The sequence below is a fragment of the Enoplosus armatus genome, chromosome 11, assembly GCF_043641665.1.
Source record: "Enoplosus armatus isolate fEnoArm2 chromosome 11, fEnoArm2.hap1, whole genome shotgun sequence".
Classification (NCBI taxonomy): Eukaryota; Metazoa; Chordata; class Actinopteri; order Centrarchiformes; family Enoplosidae; genus Enoplosus; species Enoplosus armatus.
Genome location: NC_092190.1, coordinates 13,046,370 through 13,068,526, shown reverse-complemented (window position 1 = coordinate 13,068,526; position 22,157 = coordinate 13,046,370). Strand labels below are relative to the sequence as shown.

Here is a 22,157-nt window from a genome sequence, read left to right as displayed (position 1 = left end):
ATTGTAAATTGTAAATAAATGAATACAGCGTCTACATGACTAAATTGAAAAAAGAAAAAAAAACCACATTACAGGGCTTGCTTTAACTTGTGTCTATTTATCCGTTGCTTTCATTGACTTTGCTCTTCTGGGTGTGTTTACGCCTCCTCTTTCAAGGTTGGCCTCGACAGCCGAGACAGACAAGTGAAAGACATCAAGGGAGACAAAGGCAGAGCAGAAGACAGTGCAACGAAGCCTTGCAGGGAGACAGCTAGGCTGCGAGACATGCAGTGTAAACAAGGTAAGCCCGAGCACAGAGCTGGCGGGTGCAGGTAATTACACAAAGAGACAGCAGAAATCCCGCTTTAATGGATAAAGTGCCATTTTTAATACGGGGCCCCTTTCAACCTTTCATCCCAGCCAATCCTCTGCTGCCATTCTTTGTTGACAGCAAAAAGAGAGAAGCATTACGGGCGATCATTTCTGCGGTATTTTAATAACCCAGGTCAGCTCATCATAAACGTCTCATGGCAAGTGGGGGGGCTTTCGAAGTGGCACAAGCACTTCAAAGCCTTCATTCTCCCGCACGGCGAGCCCTTCACTAAGGATCTCATCAATGACTCTAATAGACCTGCACAGTAACGGTGACACGAAAATACACAAACCCTGATTTGTTGAACATATGTTTGGTTTGCTTTTTGCCCCAGGCGACGAATTACATTAATTCCTGCTGCCTGGAAGGCTGAGTGGGTGGCTGTGCAGGGGGCCTCCGATTATGGCCGTCACCCAGCCCACCACTGGGGTAGCCTGGGTAATGGGGGCCCGGCCCTTCATTAATGTTATTAGAGGGGTATGAGGTAAGAGACGGAGGTGAAATAGCATTTAGCGGCGCGGCTGAGAGATTACGGGGATTAGACATGATAATGTAACACAGACAGGGCTCTCCAACGGGCCCGGGATTAGTGTCAGCACGCCACAGCAGGTCTGGGTTAGATAGCGGATAATTCGGTAATGCTGCATACAGGTGACCCCCGCTCCCAGGCATCACTGCTGCTGAAGGGAGGCAGTGTTTGATGAATTTATAATGTCAGAGTGATTATGGAGGGAGACGTTGCGGTTGAATGCCAGTATGAGGGCATTTTGCTCAAATGTATGTTTTGTCCTGCGTCACCGGAGCTTCCAGTCATTTTCACAACACAAGAGTTGAGATAACAGCTGAATTACTTCCTTGTTTTTGTTATTCCTTTGCAGTTTCAATCCCAGCTACTTAAGATAAGGGTTTGAGAATGTTTCATTTGATGTGTAAAACTCACATTCCTTTCAGCTTTAAATTTGGTAAAATATACAGTATTTAAATGATTTTATTGCTGTACAACATTAAAAGTAGAGCTTTTGAACCATGAAACGTAGCACTATGCTGTACAGTAGCACCTAATGCACTAATCCCCAACCTTTTTGCCTGTGACCCTTTAAAAAGAAGTCATGTCTAAGTCATGTCTACGGGCTATGGCCTCAGTGTGGAAATGAGGTTATGAGTTAAGTATTTTCTAGAAATGAGTGTCTGTGTCTTGAAACAAGAAATAAAAAAGCAGGTTGCTGCTCTAGAATGAAGAAAAATGAAACTTAACTTTAGAAAATACTTGAAACAAATTGATTTACGTTGTAAAAAAAGTCAAAATATCCTCAATGCAAACTTGTTTTAAGAACATAAGACTTTAAGGACTCAAATTACAAGCAGAAATTACATGAAAAGAAGGAAATTTTTGCAGTGATCTTTTATCTTAGGGACCCCTTGAGGGGGGTCCTGACTCCCAGGTTGGGAACCGCTAACTTAGTGCAACCTGAAACTTTTCTAGTTAATCTCATTGGCATCATTTATTGCAGTAAAACATTATCAGCCTTCTTTTTGTTATTAGGTGAATTGAAGTCTCTGTACTGACTAAATTAGTATCGGGCACATGAATAACATATCTTACAGTTCAGTAATATTCTATTTAAATGTCCTGACAAAAATAAAATCCCCTTCCTCTTCTGCCATGGGCTTTACTAACTCTTTACTTATTTTGTGTGGAGAGCACACAGATTTTCAGGTATTCATCGTTGCTCGTTTCCTGCCTCATTTGTGTTGCAAGGTCTGCTTGTGGCTCCGACTTCTTTCAGGAAGCCCCATTTGAATATGTTGAGGGGAGGCCACGGTGGCTCAGGCACCCAGGGCACACTTTGATCCCTGCAGATCTGAGAGCCCTTTTTTTTTATCCCGAGGTTGAGCGAGTCATGGAAGCCTTGCCCTGCCAGATGTTTGGAGACCAGGCTCCTTCCTGTGTCTCATCCTGCTGTCGCCTCTGGTGATCGCACCGCTTCTCTCCGGGCTGCAGCTCGACCTGGAGTGTTTCAGGACACCAGTGGAGAAAAACAGAAAATTAGCCATGGAAATCGAATTACCCCACCCCTCCAGACACTCGCACACACTCTACACCCTGCTCCCATTAATGCCAAAACACCGGGGCATGACCTGGAACCTCTCAATGAGTTTGATGGACGTTTGGTTCTTTTCTGAGTGACTTAACAAAGCCTAGTGTTGCAAGTGACGTGCTCAGCCCAATTTTTTTCTTTCATGTGTGAAACAAAGCCAACCAGGGAGTGATATGATTTGGATAGATGTCTGTTTCACTGTATATCTGACACCAGGCTAAGCAACTATTCCCGCTCTTTAGCCAAATACCCGCAGTGTCGCATTTTATGGTGGGAAGAGAGCATTAAAGCACTTTGTACTCCAGGCGTTCTCTGATGTCTGCAGCACCAACCTTTGATTTCCCATGTTTTGTCAGTGAAAAAGTTAACGCATACACAGTGTAGTCGTGTAAGCTGCACGCTCAAGACGATGCCACCTCTCATCACCTGTCTCCTGAATATTAATACAACATGTTTGGAAATGAGTCACAGAGGCGGGTGCAGAAAGAAAGCCTTTTGCTAGCAAGCAAGCAGATATGATCAGAGTGCTGCTTATGCTCCTCAGCGTGGTAAACAGGATGGTGCTGAGGATCAGTCAGAGCTGACTTTATGGTTTATGAAAGCTGAGCTACTTATGTTAACAGGCTTTTTGAAGATTATAGTTGTGGTAAACATACATGTCAAGAGAGAGACAGTGATAATGTGGAGGCACAACACAGAGACCAATTACTTCTGTGCCTTGAAAGATAGTTAACCTGGTCGTTTGAAGGGATGAGAAAGGAGAAAAACAAAAAAGTTCACGTTGACTTATTGGTTACAGTTATGTCCCCTCAGTGCATAACATGGTATAGTCAATAAGAATTGATTTTGTGTGTTGCCCCGAGCTCTCTCTGCGCTTTATAGCTGCAGCTGGGAGAGCTCATTGGAAATGTGGATCCTGTTTTACCAACACTGAGGTCAAACCCACACTCACCAGTACATCTCACTTTCCTCTCTTCTCGCTCCCTCCCTCAGCTCTTAAACATCTCCCCACATGTCCTCCCACAAGGTTTGCAGCCACCAGGTGCTGCTCCACAAACCCACCACCCACCACCACCACCACCACCACCTTCAAAGCAGCAGCAGCATCACTATATCAACATGCATCTGCCAGACAAATGATCCACCCTCTCCATGTTCTCTAGACAAATACGCTCCCACCCTCTCGCTGTCTCTCAGCCCTTTGATTGATCTGTCTGTCTCCACATATCGTGGCGTCTCAAACGGATGCCTTCAGTTTTAGGCAAATTACAGGCTTGACGTAGCGGCAGCAGAGATTTGGAAGGGATAGGAAAGACTCAACTTAACGGAAGGAGTTGCCTCTGTCTGACGCTACCTACGTAATCCTCTTAATGTCAGTGGGAGTAGTTAACAGGATGTACTTCCAAACTACTCATCATCACAATTCCAACAGAATAATCTCCTCAGACGTAAAATCAAGGTGGAAAATGATACTCCAAGTTCTCTGTAATTTCGCACATGTGGATTGACTCATTTGATGTAGTTTAACAAAGTTTTTCCAAACACAAAACCTTATTAGTTTGTCATTGTTGTTGACAAAATACATTTTTATGTAGTTAGATAGACCATATTTTATCTAATAAAATGACTCGGGATCCCACCGATGAGGAGAGAAAAAGCTTAATGCCATTCATTTGCATATTTAATCTATTTTTGGCCTGGTTTCCTTGTCATTCATGTCTCCCTCCTCACTGCTTACTTTTTACTCATCCTGCTAGGTCACACTTATAAATTACATGTATTATGTCTCTGACAAATGATTGACTTCCACAAAGTTCAGAGATTTTTTTTCCTCCACGCAAACATTTCTTTAGTCAAAGTTCCAAATCTGCTGTCAGGGGAAATGATTGATTTCAGTGTGAAAAACTGGTTGCAAGTAACAACATCCTCTGCTTGCATTAGTGAAAACAGATGCAGGAACTACTCTTTTTTTTCAGCATTATCTGCAGGACTTGACCAGTTTGTCTTATAATTTAAAGCACATGGGTTGCTATTTAAGTATGATGTCCAAAATGACGAGAGGGGTAATAAATCAGGAGCCCTGAAAACTTCTGGAAATCCTCTTCAACTTCAGATATCTGTTTGGAGTCTTTGTTTGCAACCAAGGAATAATGTCTGTGTTAGTGTGCACGCAGATATGTATATATATGTGTGTGTGTGTGTGTGTGCGTGCACAAGTTGTATGCATGTGTCTGGATTTATGTACCCGTGCATGTGTGTGAAGAGGCGGTTGTGAGGTAAAGAGAGGGGTCTGGGTTGCACATGCCTCATTTAGACATCAAAGGCCCCTGCTGATGATTTTTCCTTATAATCCATGCCTTTTGGTGCCTCTGCTCCCTCCATCTGAATAAACAAAGCCCAAGTGGTTCTCTGTGGTCTGGGAGAAGTCAGGTGATTATAGCACGTGATGTGGGGAGTAAATCGATACATCTCTAATTTATTCCACTAAAAATCCCTTTTAGCAGCTCTTTTATGTTGTTTCTGAGAAGCATTCTGATTTTCAGGGGATTTCAAAGTGGTATTTAGAGATGTAATACGAGTCATCTGCTGCTCTTTGAAAATGAAAGAAATACCTATCTCAAAAAGAATTCCAGCCCTTTTTATCTGAAGAAGCAAACATGTACAATATGTAAGTCTCTCACCAAGAAGCGCAAACTCTGCTTGGCTTTCTTTTGATACGGAGAAATCAATATTGTATGAAGCATGCTGCCTCTGTATTCCCAGTCGGCCATTATTCCTCCCCACCCCAAACAGCAGACATTACCCACGATCATTTAGCAAACCCCCGGTGTGAGCCACTGCCTGACCCCTTCCCAGCTCTGCCTGCCCATGTCCAAGCCGCGCTCCCATGCCAGGAGCCAGTTTGGCAGCCTCCTCTCCTGTAACATATCTGCAGGAGCAGCATTCCTCTGGGGCTGGCCTGGATCAAATGGCAGAGATTTCCCAAACAGAGGCACAGAGATGGGAGGCCTGACCCATCCTCTGATCTGCTACACGCTCTAATCGCTGCAGGTCAGGATGGATAAATGGTGATGCTGAACCCCCGTGTGTCGTGTTTTGAGCTTCAGATCTGCAGCGCTGAGCGATTTTAGGAAAAACATCTAATTGAGATTTTCTTAACCAAATTTGCAATTGTGATTTAAAATGCAATTATTCTCTATTAACTTAACTACATGCTTGTATTTGTGGTCTACATAGTATTAAACAAAATATACCACAGTCACAAATTGATCTACATCTACATTTATAGAAACAGATAAAATTATGTAGTTGAATGACGTTGAGGACCTCCTTTGCATTCTTTGAGTTGAGCGGCTCTGTGAGGCTGTACTTAGCCACATCTTTGCTTTGAACTAAAAGCCAACGTCAGCATGCTAACATGCTCACAATGACAATGCTAACATGTTGATATTTAGCAGGTATCATTTTTTCCATGTTTACCTTACTTTAGCATGTTAGCATGCTAATATTTGTTAATTAGCACTAAACACACAGCGTGACTGATGAATGTTATTAGTTTTGCAGATATTTGGTCATATGCTAGTATTGAACAAATTAAAATTTTGACCTGGACCAAAGCGGTGGACCAACCGACCGACATTACTATTCCTACAGCGATGTCGCTACCATGGCTAAAAGTGGCGAAGTGATGTTTCCTTCACAAAATCATTTTTAACTAAAGACACCAACGTGCAGAGAACATATTAATCTGGCAAGACTACTTTTTGTTGTTTGGCTCACAGAACTCACAGAATAATGTTTATTAGCAGCAGCTGAGTAAATTTACAGCTGACAGTTGTCATTATAGCCGGTGAAAACGACAGTCAAATCAACTTTCACTTGTTTTTAAGACACTGTAAATTAGGATTAAGATTGCAGCACTTGCTCTCTTTCCAATCGCGATTTCGAAATAGAAACTGGATTGTTCAGCTCAGATCCTGAGGCAAACAGGCACTCAGAGACTGTCATGCCTGCACTGAATTCAGTTAAGAATCAGTGCTTCACTATTTTATATTTGTGGAGTTTTTTATTTTTTAAGATAAACAAAACATACGTTTGTTGAAAACACATAAACACAACATGCAGTCTTTTTTACAATATGATTCAATTTTGAAACTTCATTCAAGGACATTAGGATTTGTTATTTGTGATTGAATGCTTTGATGCAATTTCAGGGGAATAAAACATTTGCTTATGAAATCCATTTCTGCATCATTAGCAGAACAATGTCCTACATACAGACATTGTTTAACTAAAATGTGAGGTTTTTCTGTTTTTCTTTTCACCACAGCATGTCATATAGATGCAGTAGCTCTTTCAGGTTTCTCAAAGCTAAGCAGCAATGTTGTACAATTTATCTCAATGAAATATTGAAACCAAAGTGCTTTTGATGCAGCCAAACCAAAATACTTGTTTAGAAGAAAACACACAGCTGGGTTTTTTTTTCCACTGCTATTTCCCTCAGTACATGAGATCCATCCAAATATCCTCAAACACTCAGGGGTGACAAGGATTCACACAGTGGACGGTTAGCACCTCTGAGGCACGGACAGATAAGATTCACGGTAAAAGTTAGCTAATATCTCAGAACTGACAGGAACTTTCTGGGCATTTACAAAGTGTGACTTTAGTAAACCTGTGCTGGTTTGAATAACATCAAGAAAGCCGAGGAAAGAGGGGATGAGGGGTGGAGGGGGGGGGGGGGGCTTGCTCTTTGATGTATAGGATTGAGATGTGATGAGGTCTGTTCAAAGTGAGTACAAAGTAGTGTTAAGATGGAAAAAGCAAATGCAGCTTTAGTCAAGGTAGAGAAGCCGAGGTAGCAAGAGATGATGAAGAAATGTCCTGTCTCACCCGAAACGTAGGCAAAGAAGATGAAACGTTATCTGACATTAAATATAGATGCTTCCTTGTAAAGGTGTCCCGGCTTTAAAACACACCTTTGTAACCTATACGTTTTGAGACCCTGAGTGTGGTCTTGTAGAAGAATGTATTAAGCCTTCACGATTGTCTTACGTTTGAATAATCAGTTTATCACAAAGCTCGTCAGAGAGGAGAGAAGAAGTCATTCAATGGGCGGTAATCTGAACGTGTAAATGACTTCTTCCTCTGTTTAACAGATTAGCCACGGCTCACATTTGTGTCACTGGTTTCAGTGGGAAGTAGGAGGGTGAACATCTACATCGAGAGTCCTGTAGATCTGCTGAGTCAGTGTGGGATTTTTTTCCGGTCCCTTTTCAAGTGTGCATAGTGGAAATGTACTTTTTATAGGCCAGCTAATGGTTGTCACTTCACTTTAAAGGGTGACCTCAAATCAAATTTCTATACACTTCCATTGTATTGGGATGGCAGCAAAAATCAATCAATCAAAACTATCTGCAAATCATTTTTGATTTAGGTGAACCAATCCTTTAAAGGACAAGTGGGACATTTTGAGAAATACGCTTATTTGCTTTCTTTCTGAGAGTTAGATGAGAAGATTGATGCCACTCTCATATCTGTGCGCTAAATATTCACCTACAGCCAGCAGCCGCTTAGCTTAGCATAAAGACTGGAAACAGGGGTAAACCGCTAGCCGGGCTCTGTACAAAGCTGGCTATAGGTTCATATTTAAATGACAGATATTAGAGTGGTGGTGCTTCTTAAACATAGAGGTGTTTTCTGAAGTGTAGAAGTGTATCCAGTACCAACCACACCACAGTCTCACCTCATCTGCCTCTTCCATTGTAGCTATTTAGCTAATTGAACTGTAGTCTGCTGTGCACCTGTGAGGAGAGATATGACTAGATGTGGTTGAAACGTGTGGATTTGTGCAATGTTAAGCTGTTATTGAGTCAGCTCATCGATGAAATTACATAATCTTTAACCTAAACCAACGTAAATCTTAAATGTTTCTGCCACTTTGTCACACGAGGGTGCAGATTTTAAAAAGTTGAGGGCAGAATGTGTTTACTGCTGCTGTCATCGCCATCAGGATCATGTTGGTGCTTGTTGTTGTTTTGCTTGGTTGGATCACTGCCCTCATTTTTCCTCTGTTGCAGGTCCAGTGATGAAGCTGCAGCAGAGAACTCCTCGCCGGCGGGGCCAACAGCCCAAGCTGCTCAACAGCCCTGAAGACAGCCTGTACTACAACCAACTAAATGTGAGTTCAAAGTGCCGATAAAGGCCTTTGTCTGACTTTGGTTCCACATGATAATACAATTAAACCTACCTGTGCCAGACCCTGGAGCCCCACCCCCACGCTTCTCTGCCTCTTGTCTTGAACATGTGCTTATGCTCTTTATCTGTTGCTTTCATGTCAGGATGTCTGCCTTCACGGTGAATAATTGATGTGGTTTATCAAAGCTGAGCAAGATGCATGCTTCATCAGACTCACTTGATCCCTTTGATCAGAAAAAATTATGCTGTGACTTCTGATATTATCAGCATCTGCTCGCATTCAACACAAAATCACTTTGAATTAAAAATTAATGACTCTCTGCTCATCTTTTGACTGTGTGCTCTTGGCCCTTTCCTCAGAGAACTCTGGATTACCAGGGGAGCAAGAGGAAGCCGAGAAAACTTGGGTAAATAACTGCTTTCCTACTTACAGCAACTCTAAACAGAGCAGGCCCTTTGTGGAATAGGAGAATCCAGAAATGGAGTTGTTTTCTTTTAATGTAAATGGAGAGCCGAAAATAACAGGCTTTTTATGAGCAGTTGCTCTGCGTCATTAGAGAGGGGGTTACATATTAAGGCTTTGTCAGCATGCTAATTTTAATTGTTGAAGGTCTGACTTGTATTTGTACTATAAATGACATCCTGGTTCAGATCAGTATGCTTAAGAAAACGCATGCGCCTCATTGCTGTATCTGCAAATATTGTTTTTATTCTAAATGTCTACTTCAAGACTGCTCTGTTCTTCCTAGTTACTTCTCACCACTTTCCCGTCTTCTTTCCCATCACAGTCAAATCAAAGTGCTGGATGGAGAAGATGAGTACTACAAATTACTGTCAACTGTGGAGTCGATCCCTGAGGAAGAGTACGCGACCGCTCCCCCCTCCCACCCTTTCTAGTGGGCCTCTCGTCAGTCAGAGCTGAGCCTTACAACCATGTCAACCGGTAAGGCAGACGCACCAGACATGTAGACAGACACTCCAAAGAACATCCTCAGTGTTGGATGTGCTGTGGTATGTGGAGCAAGTAGCAGCAGTGCAGAATAAGCGACCTGCACAGGCGATTGCCTCAGCTGTTAATCCAAAGTGGTCGGAAAGTGTTTACAGGAACGACTTACTCATTATTACAACAGTTTTCTATAAGTATTGTGCTATTTCCTGTGCAGTAAGCCATCACATTTTATAGCCATAATTCTTGATTATAGCTAGAAATGTGAAATTTTGCAAGACGAGGGGCTCCAGACGTCTTCCTGGTGTATGTTATTGAACTTTTTTCTAGTCCTGTACTCGATTTGCTGCTATTGTGCCTCTCAACATGGCAAAAAAAGTGTAATATTATTATGGCATTTGTCATTTTTCCAGAGGCTTTTTCAGGGTCTTAAATCCTGCACTGAATAAGAAATTATTATTCAGCTCAAAAACTGCTGTGACATGGTACAGATGTTGCATCAATAAATAAATTAATGACAATACACATAAGACAAAGAATACATCGTCATGTGGTGTGCTGGGCGGGGAGGCTTCATTAATAAGAAACACTTTGCAAAGTCACAATGAAACACTTAAATGCTGAGCATCCATTTGTAGTTTTAATGTTGTGTCAGATGTTTAAGGTCTTTATCAGGGCTGTAAATATATCTACTAATTTTTTTATCGATTGATTCTTCAGTCTATGAAATGTTGAAAATAATGACAAATGCCTGAGACAAAAGAAATGTCTTCAAATAGTTTCTTTTGACCATCAGTCAAAAATCCCATAATTTTTCATTTATAATGATATAAACTGAAGAAAAGCGAACAAAGCCTTGAATCTTTAGAGCTTCAACCAGCAGATGTTTGGTTTAAATTAAAATGATCATTGACTATTTTCTGTCAATTGATCTATGATTGTGTCTGCATTGCTTCACATTTACTCAAAGGAGCCCCTCATCTTGCAGGCAGCGCGTTTCTGAACTCAGCGGTGTTAACCTGACTTGGAAACATCTACCTATTTTTGAGCATTATGTCTATTGTCTAAGTCGGATCCAGAGACAAATCCCTCTGAAACCCAAAACTCTCTCTGCGAGTTCTCCCACAGCGAGCCGCCTGTAGTTAGAGGGGCTTTGTGCTGTCTGAGTGCTGGAATCACCACACATATCCTCACACAGGCAGAGCTAGACCTCACTTTGAATTTCACCCTAAATGCAGGAATTTTCTTTTAAGATGTGAAGTGTCGGAAATGCAGGGCTGGCGAGTTGATTTGTAGAGCTTTTTTTTTTTTCTTTTCAATTTGCATATCATTTACTGCATCTCCCTTTGTTGACACCCGAGGGCCTGAGAGGAGATTTTGATCTTAATAGGAAGAGTAGGGTGGTATGACTGAGGATCTCATCCTCCTTATACTCAGCAGGGAAAACATTAGAGCTCTGCCTAGATAGCGAGACCGGCTTCACTTAGGTTCAGGTTCACAGAAATCCTGGTGGGTTTAAAGAGGCCCAAAGTGTTCATTAAAGCCCACTAGTGAGTACTGTGAGGGTCAGACTCGGGTTGAGACACTGAGGACTGGCTCGTCATCTAAACATCACAGGTTAAACGTGTTATTTCTCCTTTTTTAAGCATGTGAAATATAAGGCATTTCTTTAGATGCCGCCTCCTTAAATTTAATGTAATTAAAACACGGTGCAAGAGAAGTCCATCGGTTTTGTCACTTGACAACACTGTGGTTTTCACCCTGTCATTTTCCAACCATAACTATGCTGTTTGTTTCTGTTGAACAACCACAATGCTCGCAGTGGTAGTATGGTTAATCCCAAATTTTAAATGTTACACATCTCCTGGATGTAACGCAGCCTCTACACAGTGGTGGAAGAAGTATTCAGATGCTTTACTTTAAAAGTAGCCATTCAACAATGTAAAATACTCCATTACAAGTCTTGCATATCACAATTTTACCTGAGTAAAAGTACAAAAGTAGCAGTAAAATGTACTTACACTACAGATTTTATACAGAAAATGACTTCTGTCATTGTTACATTATTATCTACTCATTACTGGATTACTGATACTGATATATTAATGTGTAAACAACATTAGCAGTTAGTTGAGGTGGAGCTAATTTGAATGTATATACTGTTAGGTAGTTTCATCTATAACAATGCTTTGTATTTTATAAACTTATCATAGATCCTTTGCAGACTATGTTGTATATGACAACATAGTCTGCAAAGGAACCAGATTAAAAAAATGGCTAAAAAAAGTAAAGTACCCAACAATTGTACTTAAGGACTTAAGTAAATGTACATTTTACCACTGTGTAACACACAAAAGCCCTTATATAATGAAAATTGAATAGTTAGTATAAAATGTGTAGAAATCAGCTGTTTCCATGATCAAATTAGCTCACATAATTAAGCTGCATTAATAACAAAGTCCTAGTCTTTTCGATTTATTGTCATATTTAACTCAAAGAGTAACATCCCAGACCACTGGCAGTGTTATAATGTGGTGTCACAGTTAGTTCAGAAGCATTTCACCTCCGGTCGTAGCCACAGATCCTGCAATAATTAAAATCCTCGTTGTGCATTACTCCCTTGCTGGGATAGTTGGCTCCTCTGAAGAGCAGTCTGAAATAGGTCACCCCAGCACCCTGTAGTGCATCTTAAAAGTACACTGAATCAATTAAGTGTGATCATGCTCCCTTGATTATTTTGGCCCTGTTTTTACCACGGAGAGGAATTTCAAATAGGCTCACTAGTTTGAATAACAAGGTTGGACTGTGGTGACAAATGGTTCCAGAGTGGGTGTTTCTTCCCCTGTTTTTCTCTGCCAAATTAACTCCCTGGCTGATTGCCTGCTTTAGCATATGAGAGGAGGTGAGCGGAGGTGTGTACGTAATTGCCTTGGTTAGCTGATTATGTGTTGCAAAAGGCAAATGTTATGAAATACTGTCGTCACTCTCATGAGAGACGTTCTGACCTAATGTACTGAAGCTCCTGTGTTTACTTGGACGTCCTGGTCATCTTACGGGACGCTGAGGGACAGACGCAGTGTCAAGTCCGTGTTGGAGGCCTGACACCTGTTTTCTTTAATATGCCTTCGTAAATCCAGCTCCCTCTTGTTTTTCCTCATTAAATCTGACAACATCTGGTGCACGCAAGAGAGGACTCCTTTAATGTGGCTAGCGTTACTGCTGGTGTTATTCTTGCCATTTTAGCTATTTGCTTCATGCGCAGCACTTTCATTAAAGCTCCATCCGAGGCAGCCCCCAAACACTGTTATCCAAAGTTTGAAACCACCTTTATGAAAATCGCTCGAGCTGCAGCCTTAACAAATGATGAAAAGCTTTTATTTCCTAAAGAAGCATACTTACCTTTTCACCTAATAGTGATGTCTCACTTCAAAGAGAGAGCACGATTAGGCCAACATTGTCCTGTTTCTATATCCTTTGAGTTCAAAGTGAGAGTTTGAATACCAGTATTTCATGTGCAGTCTTTTCAAATACTGTTTTAATGCATTATACGTGCTTTTGGTATCCAGATGTGTCAGTTTTCCACCACAGTAGAATATATCACACTATATTATGATTGCATACCACAGTTTTATGAGTTAAGAATTAATGCCAGGTCTTGTTCCCACCAACTTGAAGGACAGCGGGACAAACAGACACCTAGAATAGCTACAAACTTAGCATTGTGATTCTCTCTGCTGGCTAATGATTGGTGCCAAAGAAAGCGAGCGTCAACCAGATGTCAGATGTGTGTTGAGGGCTCTGAGCAAAAGAACATTCCCCAAAGACGGCATTAATAAAGAAACTGGTTGAGCCGGTAGAGACAGAGAGAGAGAGAGAGTAAGAGGCATAGAGGAAGTAGGAGATAAAAGAGTCTGTTGAGTACATACATCAAAGGTCTCTTAATGACAAGGGATGCCATTAGGGTTACAGTGGCTTTTGTTTCAGCTTCCTCACACCTGCAGTTTGTTGAGGGCGCTCTATGCACTGTTTTGTTGTTAACATTTGCATGAATATAAAATGCATGCATGAGGAGATAAGAGTTTGTTTCCCGGCTGCTAATCTTGGTGGTGACCAAATGTTTTGGTCAAAATTACAGCTTCCTTTTCATTTGCAAAAGAAAGATTGGTTGCTTCCACGTGTAAAGAGGGATAAAGCTAAAAAAAAAAAGCCTTACATAGAACAATAGAAACAGTATGGAAAAGCTGTTATCCTCTACGCCATGAAATTTATTGACTTAAAAGTTTTCTTGGTGCCTCCGGTGCTGGAGTGGGATTTGACAAATCAGAGCGTGAAATTGTGATTAGCCTCTCTCAGTTAGTAGACTGAGTGGGGCACTAGCAGACTTGGCATGGCCAAAGGTGTAACCTGTTTTGTTTTGCCCCGGTGCTGCTTTCCCAGATGGTGCGACCAGCTGCCATTGAATAAACGCTGGACGGGTAACAGTGTGAGAATTACCACGGCCTTGTTTCAGTTTGGGATGCGTAACAGAAAGCTTGTCTTTTTTTGCCACTGCCAGGAGGAGCAGGGATGTATCACCTGGTGTTCAACCAAACGACCTTTTCATTGAGGTCAGAATAAAGTAGTGACCGGTATAAATGTTTTAAAATCTGTCCGACAGCTCCTAGATTTCTCTTATTTGTGTGGTTGTCCATGGAGACCCCCCACTGTCGCATTACAGTGTGTAACTGTAATATTTTCTTTAAATGTCCCTTAAGATCACCATAGTTTCTGCACCGTCTTTCACACCGGTTTTCACTGAGATACATCATCAATATTCATCATTCATCATTCATTTCTCCATACGATTTCACTCTCTTACGTTTTCATTGCTTCTCCTAAAGTAACTTTTGACTTCTGAACATTTTAATTTTGATATTTTTTAAATGTAACACATTTATACAGATTTTGGACATCACTTGTAATGTTAAAAGAAATTTACAAAGCTCAACAAAATTGACGTTTCAAAAAAAACATTTTGCAAATATTTGCAGTCCTGCTTGTCTTGGTATTATTTCCTCCTGTTTTCATGTTTTAAAGGAGCTAAGAACCAACAACTTGTTGTGTACGGTTGAAGCGTTCTCAGATTACAATATTTCAAATTTCCCCCAATTACATCATTGCTTACCAAAAGTAGCAGGAAGCATGTAGCGGCTCTCACTGCCTTGCTCAAGTGCTCTGGAGCAATAACGCCTGGAAAGTAGCCAATAAAGTAAAAGAATATTTTAAAATGTGAGTATAATAAAAACCTAAACTACCTGTTCTTTAAAAGCCGACTTCATGGCATCAGAGTATATATGATGATTGGAGGTGAGATCTTCTTATTGTAATATTTCCTGGGAGAGCACTGCAGGCTGTAACCTTGTACATCATCATAGAGGGGGGCGAGTTTCCCTCTTTAGGGCTGGATTAACGCATCCAGGGTGGGCTGGGAGAAGGTAAAATGACCTGTCCCGCCTTACGTGACCCCGGGCCAACCCTGCACATTGCCAAGGCTTTGCTCTTTGCTCTTGAATATGCAGAGATCCCCGGCTTCATAGGCTCGGATGAGAGGGAGAGAAAAAAAAGAGTTGTATCACATTGCAGGGAAAATTAGTGAGACCAAAGTTGGAGTTTCTGTGTGTTGGGGGCTGTGAACAATGGCAGCTTTCTGTCAGACAGCAACTTCAAAGGTCCTCTGAGTGACTGCTCTGAGTTATACTTTGTTGTAGATCACTGAGGAAATTCACAGATGTTTTCTCATACGAGACACCATTATAGCGGCTCAAGTACCCAGTAGCCTCGAGCGTCCCCCCCACCCTCCCACCCCTCTCTCTCTCTCCCACACACTCAAACTCACTCTCACTCTCACACATGCACCCTCCCCACCCCGCCCTCCTCACCCCCTTACCCCACCCTCCTCACCCCCTTACCCCACCCTCATGCCCAAGTCTCTGATATCTCTCGTATGAGACAGATGTGGAACCTGTTTTCTCTCCAACTGTCCAGAGAATATGGAAAGTTAAAAAGGGGTTCGTGTTGTGGCGTTGCCCCCTGACTCTGTCAAATCCACAGTCTTCACTGTCAGTTATCTCAAAATGTCAAGATCACATGCGGCTCCACTTCCTCAGATCCATTTGCGGTCAATACAATAAGTAGTAAATCATTCAAATAAAATGATATGAATTGAAACTACTAGTGAAAAGTACTGTGAGGCATGATTGTCAATGCAGTTTTTCTCTCTCTTCTGCAGATTGCCTTCTTCAACTTTCAACTGGACCTGAAACCAAAACAAACTCAGCAGCACACTTGATATCTATTGTACATTTTTATTTATTTATAGTAAACTGCCGTTTTATATGAGTCAAATAAATGTGTTTAAACTACTGACTGTTGACTGTTGGTGTATTTCTTCTTGTGTTTACTGGTAATTGGTGCTCCTTTTCACATCTTATGCAAACTCTGACAATTATGGGTTAGGGTTAGATAGAAAAATATAATTTACGCACCACAATGCCATTATGGTGATTGCCATGGGCTCATACTTTTTATCTCAGTTTAGTTAAACACTGCCTTTTGAGACAATGCACAGAAGGGTTATAACACAACATTCCTTAATAATTTGCACATTATAAGTTATAAATAATGACAATATGTAATTAATGAGCCCGTTAATGAGGCAATTTTGCCTGTGTAACCCATACAGGAATGACAGTCACCTGTTGAACTTTTAGAATATGTTTTATCTCATCAAAATCGGAATATGAGCCAAAAATGCAGAACACCAGAAACTGACTTATGGTTTTCCCTGACTTTCATATGTGTAGAAAAATACCAGTTTCTTTCTGTTTCCTGTAACTGGAGACTGCATATTCCTTTTAGATATTCTGCTAATCCCTACATGCAGCTTCATACACGTCTCCACCTCTTAACAGTGCTTCTGCAGATCGACTCTCTGCTTTATGCTTTAAAGTACTTTATGAAATACACGGATGGTACAGACTGATTCCATGTTCAAACCTTTGAGTGTACAGCCAGAAAACTATTGCAGTGGGGGTTCCTCCAAGTTAATTTTCCCATCAAATGCCGCTGGAGAAATTTCTCTTAGTGAAACGACTGCTGAGGTGACCCTGTAAAACTTGAGGCATGGCCATGAGATGGTAAAGGTTTGGAGCAAGTAAATTACCTCGGGGACTGGACATTGTGTCAAGCACACAGTCATGAATTTCTTACAAACTATATCAAAGTCCTGCTCAGCCAAATCCATCCCTCAGCTTGAGTCCCATTGAGATGCATTAAAATGTAAGAACTTGCATTTAGGGCTGAACCGAGTATCTCAAAGGAAGATATCAATAATTTGGTAATGCTGATAGTTCGCAAAATTCATGCAGTTGTCACATATGGCTGAAATTTCCCTTTGCATAGCACGACAGCTCACATGTAAAGCTGATTTATGTGAAAATCCACCCTAAATCTGAATTAATGTCTGCTATTTTAATGTCCACAGATCATTTCTGCTGTTCAGGATCATAGAAAAAAAATGTTAATTCTGTTTTAGGGTGGATTCTCTCTCTTTACTTTAACAGTTGTCTGGTTTGACAGGAGAGAGCAGATTACAACATTTGACATTTATCTGACATTTAAACCTGGAAGCAAACACTAACTGACAGCACTTTTCGGCACAAATGCGAACTTTTGGAGTAGGCTGTAAAAATGTTTACTGCTGTGATGTCTGAGCTGGTCAGTAATTTAGTTAGTAACAGCTGGTTAACTGAGTTTACAGCATTTCAGTCATTTTATTATTCTCTTTTTACCTGTTTTGAGCCCTGTTCCAAAATGCATGAAGGGAATATATGGTCACTAATAAGTATAATTCACAGTCAAATTCTGGGTCAAATATGTTCGTATCACTTTCTAATAAGGTATCCTTTATAAATTGTTTATAAGTAGTAACTAACAGCTTTACAAAGGGTTCATAAATAATTCACTAGTGCTTTATAAAACAGTTATAAGCATCAATAAGAGCAACTTTGGGGTTGCCAAGTGGTTGTTGTTGTCTATCCTCCACCAGCATGACACTGTCTTTTTAAATCATCAGTAAGATGGATTTGTGTAAAAACCCTTTATTAATGACTTAGTAACATACTGCAGACTTAGAAAGTGAGAATCCCGGGAGTGTTTATTAATATTTCACCAACATTTATGACTGAATTATTACTCAAATAGAAAGGATAAACACCAATCAAAGAAATGTTTCACAACCTGGCAACCCAAAACTTGTCCTTATTGATCTATAAACCATTCGGCCATTTTATAATTCTCTTTTCACCTGTTTTGAGCTCCTTTGTGTCAGAATCCTTTAATGCCAAAATGCACAAAGTGAATACATGTACACCAATGAAGTACAATTCACAAGTAGTAACTAATGGTTTTATAAATGGTTAATAAATCATTTCAAATGCTTTATAGATCATTTGTAATCCATTAATAAGGATACGTTTTGGGTTGCCAGGTGGCCTGGTGTTTTTCCTCTCTGTTTGGTAATAATTTAGTTATAAATGTTGTTATAACATTAATAAATACTCATGTGTTTCTCACTTTCTAATAAGCTGTCAACTCTGCAGTAAGTCCATAAGTCATCAATAAAGTGTTTTTACACAAATCCATCTTATCGATGAATTAAAAACATAAAAAGACAATGCACGTTGTCTCGTTATCCTGGAGGAGGAAAAACAACAGCAAAAAGGATTTTTCACAAATTGGCAACCTGACAGTTGTTCTACTTAGTTGCTTATAATTGATTTATAATGCATTAGTAACTGATTTATTAACCATAAGTAAAGCAATTTGTTATAACTCATAAACCGTTTATAAAGGGAGGGTGCCTTATTAAAAAGTGGTACAAACATTGATCATGAAAACTCTTCCATCCACACATTGCAGCCATTTATAATGTGACTTTTGTAAGATGATTTCCAGGTGTAACTTATTAAAGAGATTCTACACAAGTACACACACACACACACACACACTGTCTTGTGTAAACGACAGATTTAATACGACGTGGCTCCTGTTTTCTGCATATTTTTTTATAAACCCTATACAATAAACTTCACGTCACCCACTGCTGCCATAACTTGATGTAAACAAGGTTAATCTCCACTAGTTTTTTTATCAGTCAACAGTGCAACTACACCACTCCTGTAGCCAGTTTTGTAGTTTAACATGGCTCCAGTGCAGCCCAGCAGGACTCCCCCTTTCCCTCATGACTGTGTGTAAAGCCGTGGGAGAGGACTGGGAACATTAATCCCTTCAAAGGAACAGATCTAATTCAAAATCTGCCGCTCCAAACTAGTTGAGAGGACAGTGATTGTTTCTGCAGGGAAGCCAGATAAAGATCAGAGAGTTCATATAGAAAAATACAACTTTCATTTCGACTGCTCTGCCACAAAAGTTTGGATATTATCTTATGAAGACTGCATACTTTTGCCTTCATTAAATGTTCTGAAACAAAAAAAGGACAAAATGTGATATTATATGTCAGTTTAGCCTTTGTGTTAAATTATAGACAGAGGTACTTATAATATAAGTACCTCTGTAATTTGGATGCTTAAGTGCTTGACATCCTGTGTTTTTTCTGAATGTGAACTTCCTCCACAGACATATAGATGTGACAAGTTTATAAGGGAACATAATTGAGACATCACCATTTCAAGTGCTGCTTTTGTCACCTGATTTAAAAAAGAGGTTTCCCTTTTGTGTCATGTTAAGTAACATGTTATAATTTGAATTAGCTGCTGGGAATTTACCCTAAGGCTCTAAAAGCTCACATTTTGATGCTCTACAAAGAGGAAGGGAAAAAAATCTAAATCAGGAGTAAGGTTCTGATAAAACAAATGATTGAAATGAGAGAAGGAGAAAGACGTATTTAAATAATTCAGAGAGGGCATAATTAAGTGTTTAATGCCCATGTTGTAGTTCAAAGGAACAACAAAGAAAATTTAATTCAAATTAGAAATGTAAAAGAGACGCAGATTCTTCAGAGATGAGAACTTTGTGTTGAGTCACTTGATTTGGTCTCTTTCCTCCATCAAACAGTCAAGGCAACGCTCTTGGAGATCTCCAGAGATAACAATGTCACATTGTCACATAGGGTTCTGCTACAAATCCTTAATTACAAAAAGAGGATCAGATGACTACAGCATCCAATACCGGGGTCTCCAGGCGGCATGGGGGTCTTTGATCAAGAAAATCCAATTATTTGTGTATATACATTTCCCACATAGTGATTACTTCATTAATTGTCCCGCCTTTATCTCCTCCCTTCCCATCCCCCCTAATAATCAGCTCCTTTATCCAGACCAACAAACACACCATAGGAGCTTTGTGGATTCAAAGGATTTGCTTTCCCCTCTCAAAGAGCCGCTATTCTTTGATGATTGGGCAGCGGCAAACTTCAAAGTAATAAATCTTATTTCTGACTGGCTGGCGGCCCACCAAAGTCCTTATCAAATTCTAAGAAGTGATCCCTCACTCTTCAGATAGACCGAGGATATCTCGCAGAGAGGAAGCACTGGAGAGTGAAGACCTGCTCGACACGATATTTTTTTTGACTGCGAATGCACATATTTATCTAAATTAGTGCTGTTATTTTTTATTTGCTTTCATCGAGAGGGAGGAGGACGTTTACCATGGCAGCAGTGGCTGTACTGCGGAATGAAACACTCCAGGCTTTTCTTCAGGTTTGTGCGCAAGTTTCTCTTTACTTTATACGACTTGAATAACTTGTAAACTTGCCCATTCGAGTTGATTTATGTTTGTGTTACGAGTATATGCTGAAGATAGAAGTCGTGCTACTTAGATGGTCCAGTGTAATATATTTTAATTACTAACGCTAATTGTTTTGTTAACGACTTCTGCTGCAACAAAACGCCAACTTTTATGTCACATCATCACGATTCAGGCTGCAGGATCGATTTAGAGCAGATGAAATTCAAACTATTTAGACCAACTATTCCATCATTTGGCTGAATATTAAAACGTAGCAGATTACATGTGTTTTATACCTCGTAAAGTGTGTTAGGCACTGATTGTAATACAGAAAATGTGTGTCTCGGTTATCCAGGATCGCACTCCAAACTCTTCTCCAGAGAACTGTAAGCACTCTCCGCTGGCTCTCCTGGCTGCCACTTGTAACCGGATCGGTCATCACCACGGAACCAACCCCTCAGATTTCCTTCAGGTCCCTTACGACCCAACTCTGGGCTCCCCTTCGCGTTTATTTCACCCGTGGACTAACGAGGGAACCCCTCAGAGTAGCCTGGCCAGCAACGCTACTTTCGGACTATCCTCCAAGCCCCAGCTGTCTGCGCACATCCAGAGCTCCTTCAGCTCGCACCACGAACTGCCCCTCACCCCTCCGGCGGACCCCTCGTACCCCTATGACTTCTCCCCTGTGAAGATGTTACCTTGCTCCATGCAGTCTCTGCAGTCCAGCTGCCCTCCCACCTACGTCCCCGCTGTCAGTTACGCAGCCCCAACTCCCATTCCTCCCGCGATGCCAAGTTTTGTCACGGGACCCTCCGGCCTTGTGCACCAGCAGCAGAGACAGTTGTCCCCAAACCCTGGAGAGGATATTCCATGGTGGAGCCTCCAGCAGGGGAACCATGTCAGCCACACTTCCTCCCTTGGTCCCCATCGCTTCCAGCTGCAGAGGGGCTTGGTTCTGGGACATACGGACTTTGCGCAATATCAGACGCAAATCGCGGCTCTGCTGCACACAAAGTCCCCCCTCGCGACTGCGAGGCGGTGCAGGAGGTGCAGGTGTCCGAACTGCCAGTCCTCCACGTCCAGCGACGAGCCAGGGAAGAAGAAACAGCACATTTGTCACATACCGGGTTGCGGGAAAGTTTATGGGAAAACTTCTCACCTCAAAGCGCACCTGAGGTGGCACTCTGGAGAGCGGCCGTTTGTGTGCAACTGGCTGTTCTGTGGCAAGAGTTTCACCAGGTCGGACGAGCTGCAGAGACACCTGAGGACTCACACGGGGGAGAAGCGCTTTGTTTGCCCGGACTGCTGCAAGAGGTTCATGAGGAGTGACCACTTGGCAAAACATGTCAAAACTCACCAAAACAAAAAAAGCAAGTGCCACGACAAGACACTTGACCATGTCAAAAGGGAGGACACCAGGAATATGTTGTAACACACCTTGTAGTCTTTTCAAACAGTAGAAGTCACTAGTGCAATACAGTCAGTCCTACATTAGTTAAAGTACACAGTGAGCTGCATTTTTATTGGGTATTTTGTTCATTTTGATGGTTGATTTCTTACACCCTGACAATAGTTTCTAACATCACTGGTCTGTGTAGCACATTTTTGTATATATATAAAGTTTCATAAGTTAATTTGGGACCATGGAGAAGTTATAGCTCATGAGTTTGAATTCACTGTCTATATCATATCAAGAGGACAAGTTTTCAACTTGTGTTTTGATCATTGTCTTCGGTGGAAGATTTCACTCCCCTGTAAATTATATTTAATAGCTTTT

At 41.1% G+C, this 22,157-nt stretch overlaps 2 protein-coding genes across 2 annotated transcripts in view; both read left to right on the top strand.

Annotated features, from left to right (window-relative positions):
* The window catches only part of myo3b (myosin IIIB), a 50,853-nt gene extending 41,307 nt beyond the window's left edge, over nucleotides 1-9,546 (top strand). Inside the window, exons 33-36 of the mRNA XM_070914528.1 lie at nucleotides 157-280; nucleotides 8,532-8,632; nucleotides 9,010-9,056; nucleotides 9,438-9,546. Of these exons, the coding sequence (XP_070770629.1) occupies nucleotides 157-280; nucleotides 8,532-8,632; nucleotides 9,010-9,056; nucleotides 9,438-9,546 (381 nt within the window). The remainder of the gene's footprint in view (nucleotides 1-156; nucleotides 281-8,531; nucleotides 8,633-9,009; nucleotides 9,057-9,437) is intronic.
* A 10,755-nt stretch (nucleotides 9,547-20,301) lies between these two features.
* On the top strand, nucleotides 20,302-21,812 carry sp5a (Sp5 transcription factor a). Its single transcript, XM_070915190.1, has 2 exons — nucleotides 20,302-20,352; nucleotides 20,736-21,812. The coding sequence occupies exons 1-2, from the start codon at nucleotides 20,302-20,304 to the stop codon at nucleotides 21,810-21,812; spliced, it is 1,128 nt and encodes a 375-aa protein (XP_070771291.1).
* Nucleotides 21,813-22,157: the final 345 nt, after the last annotated feature.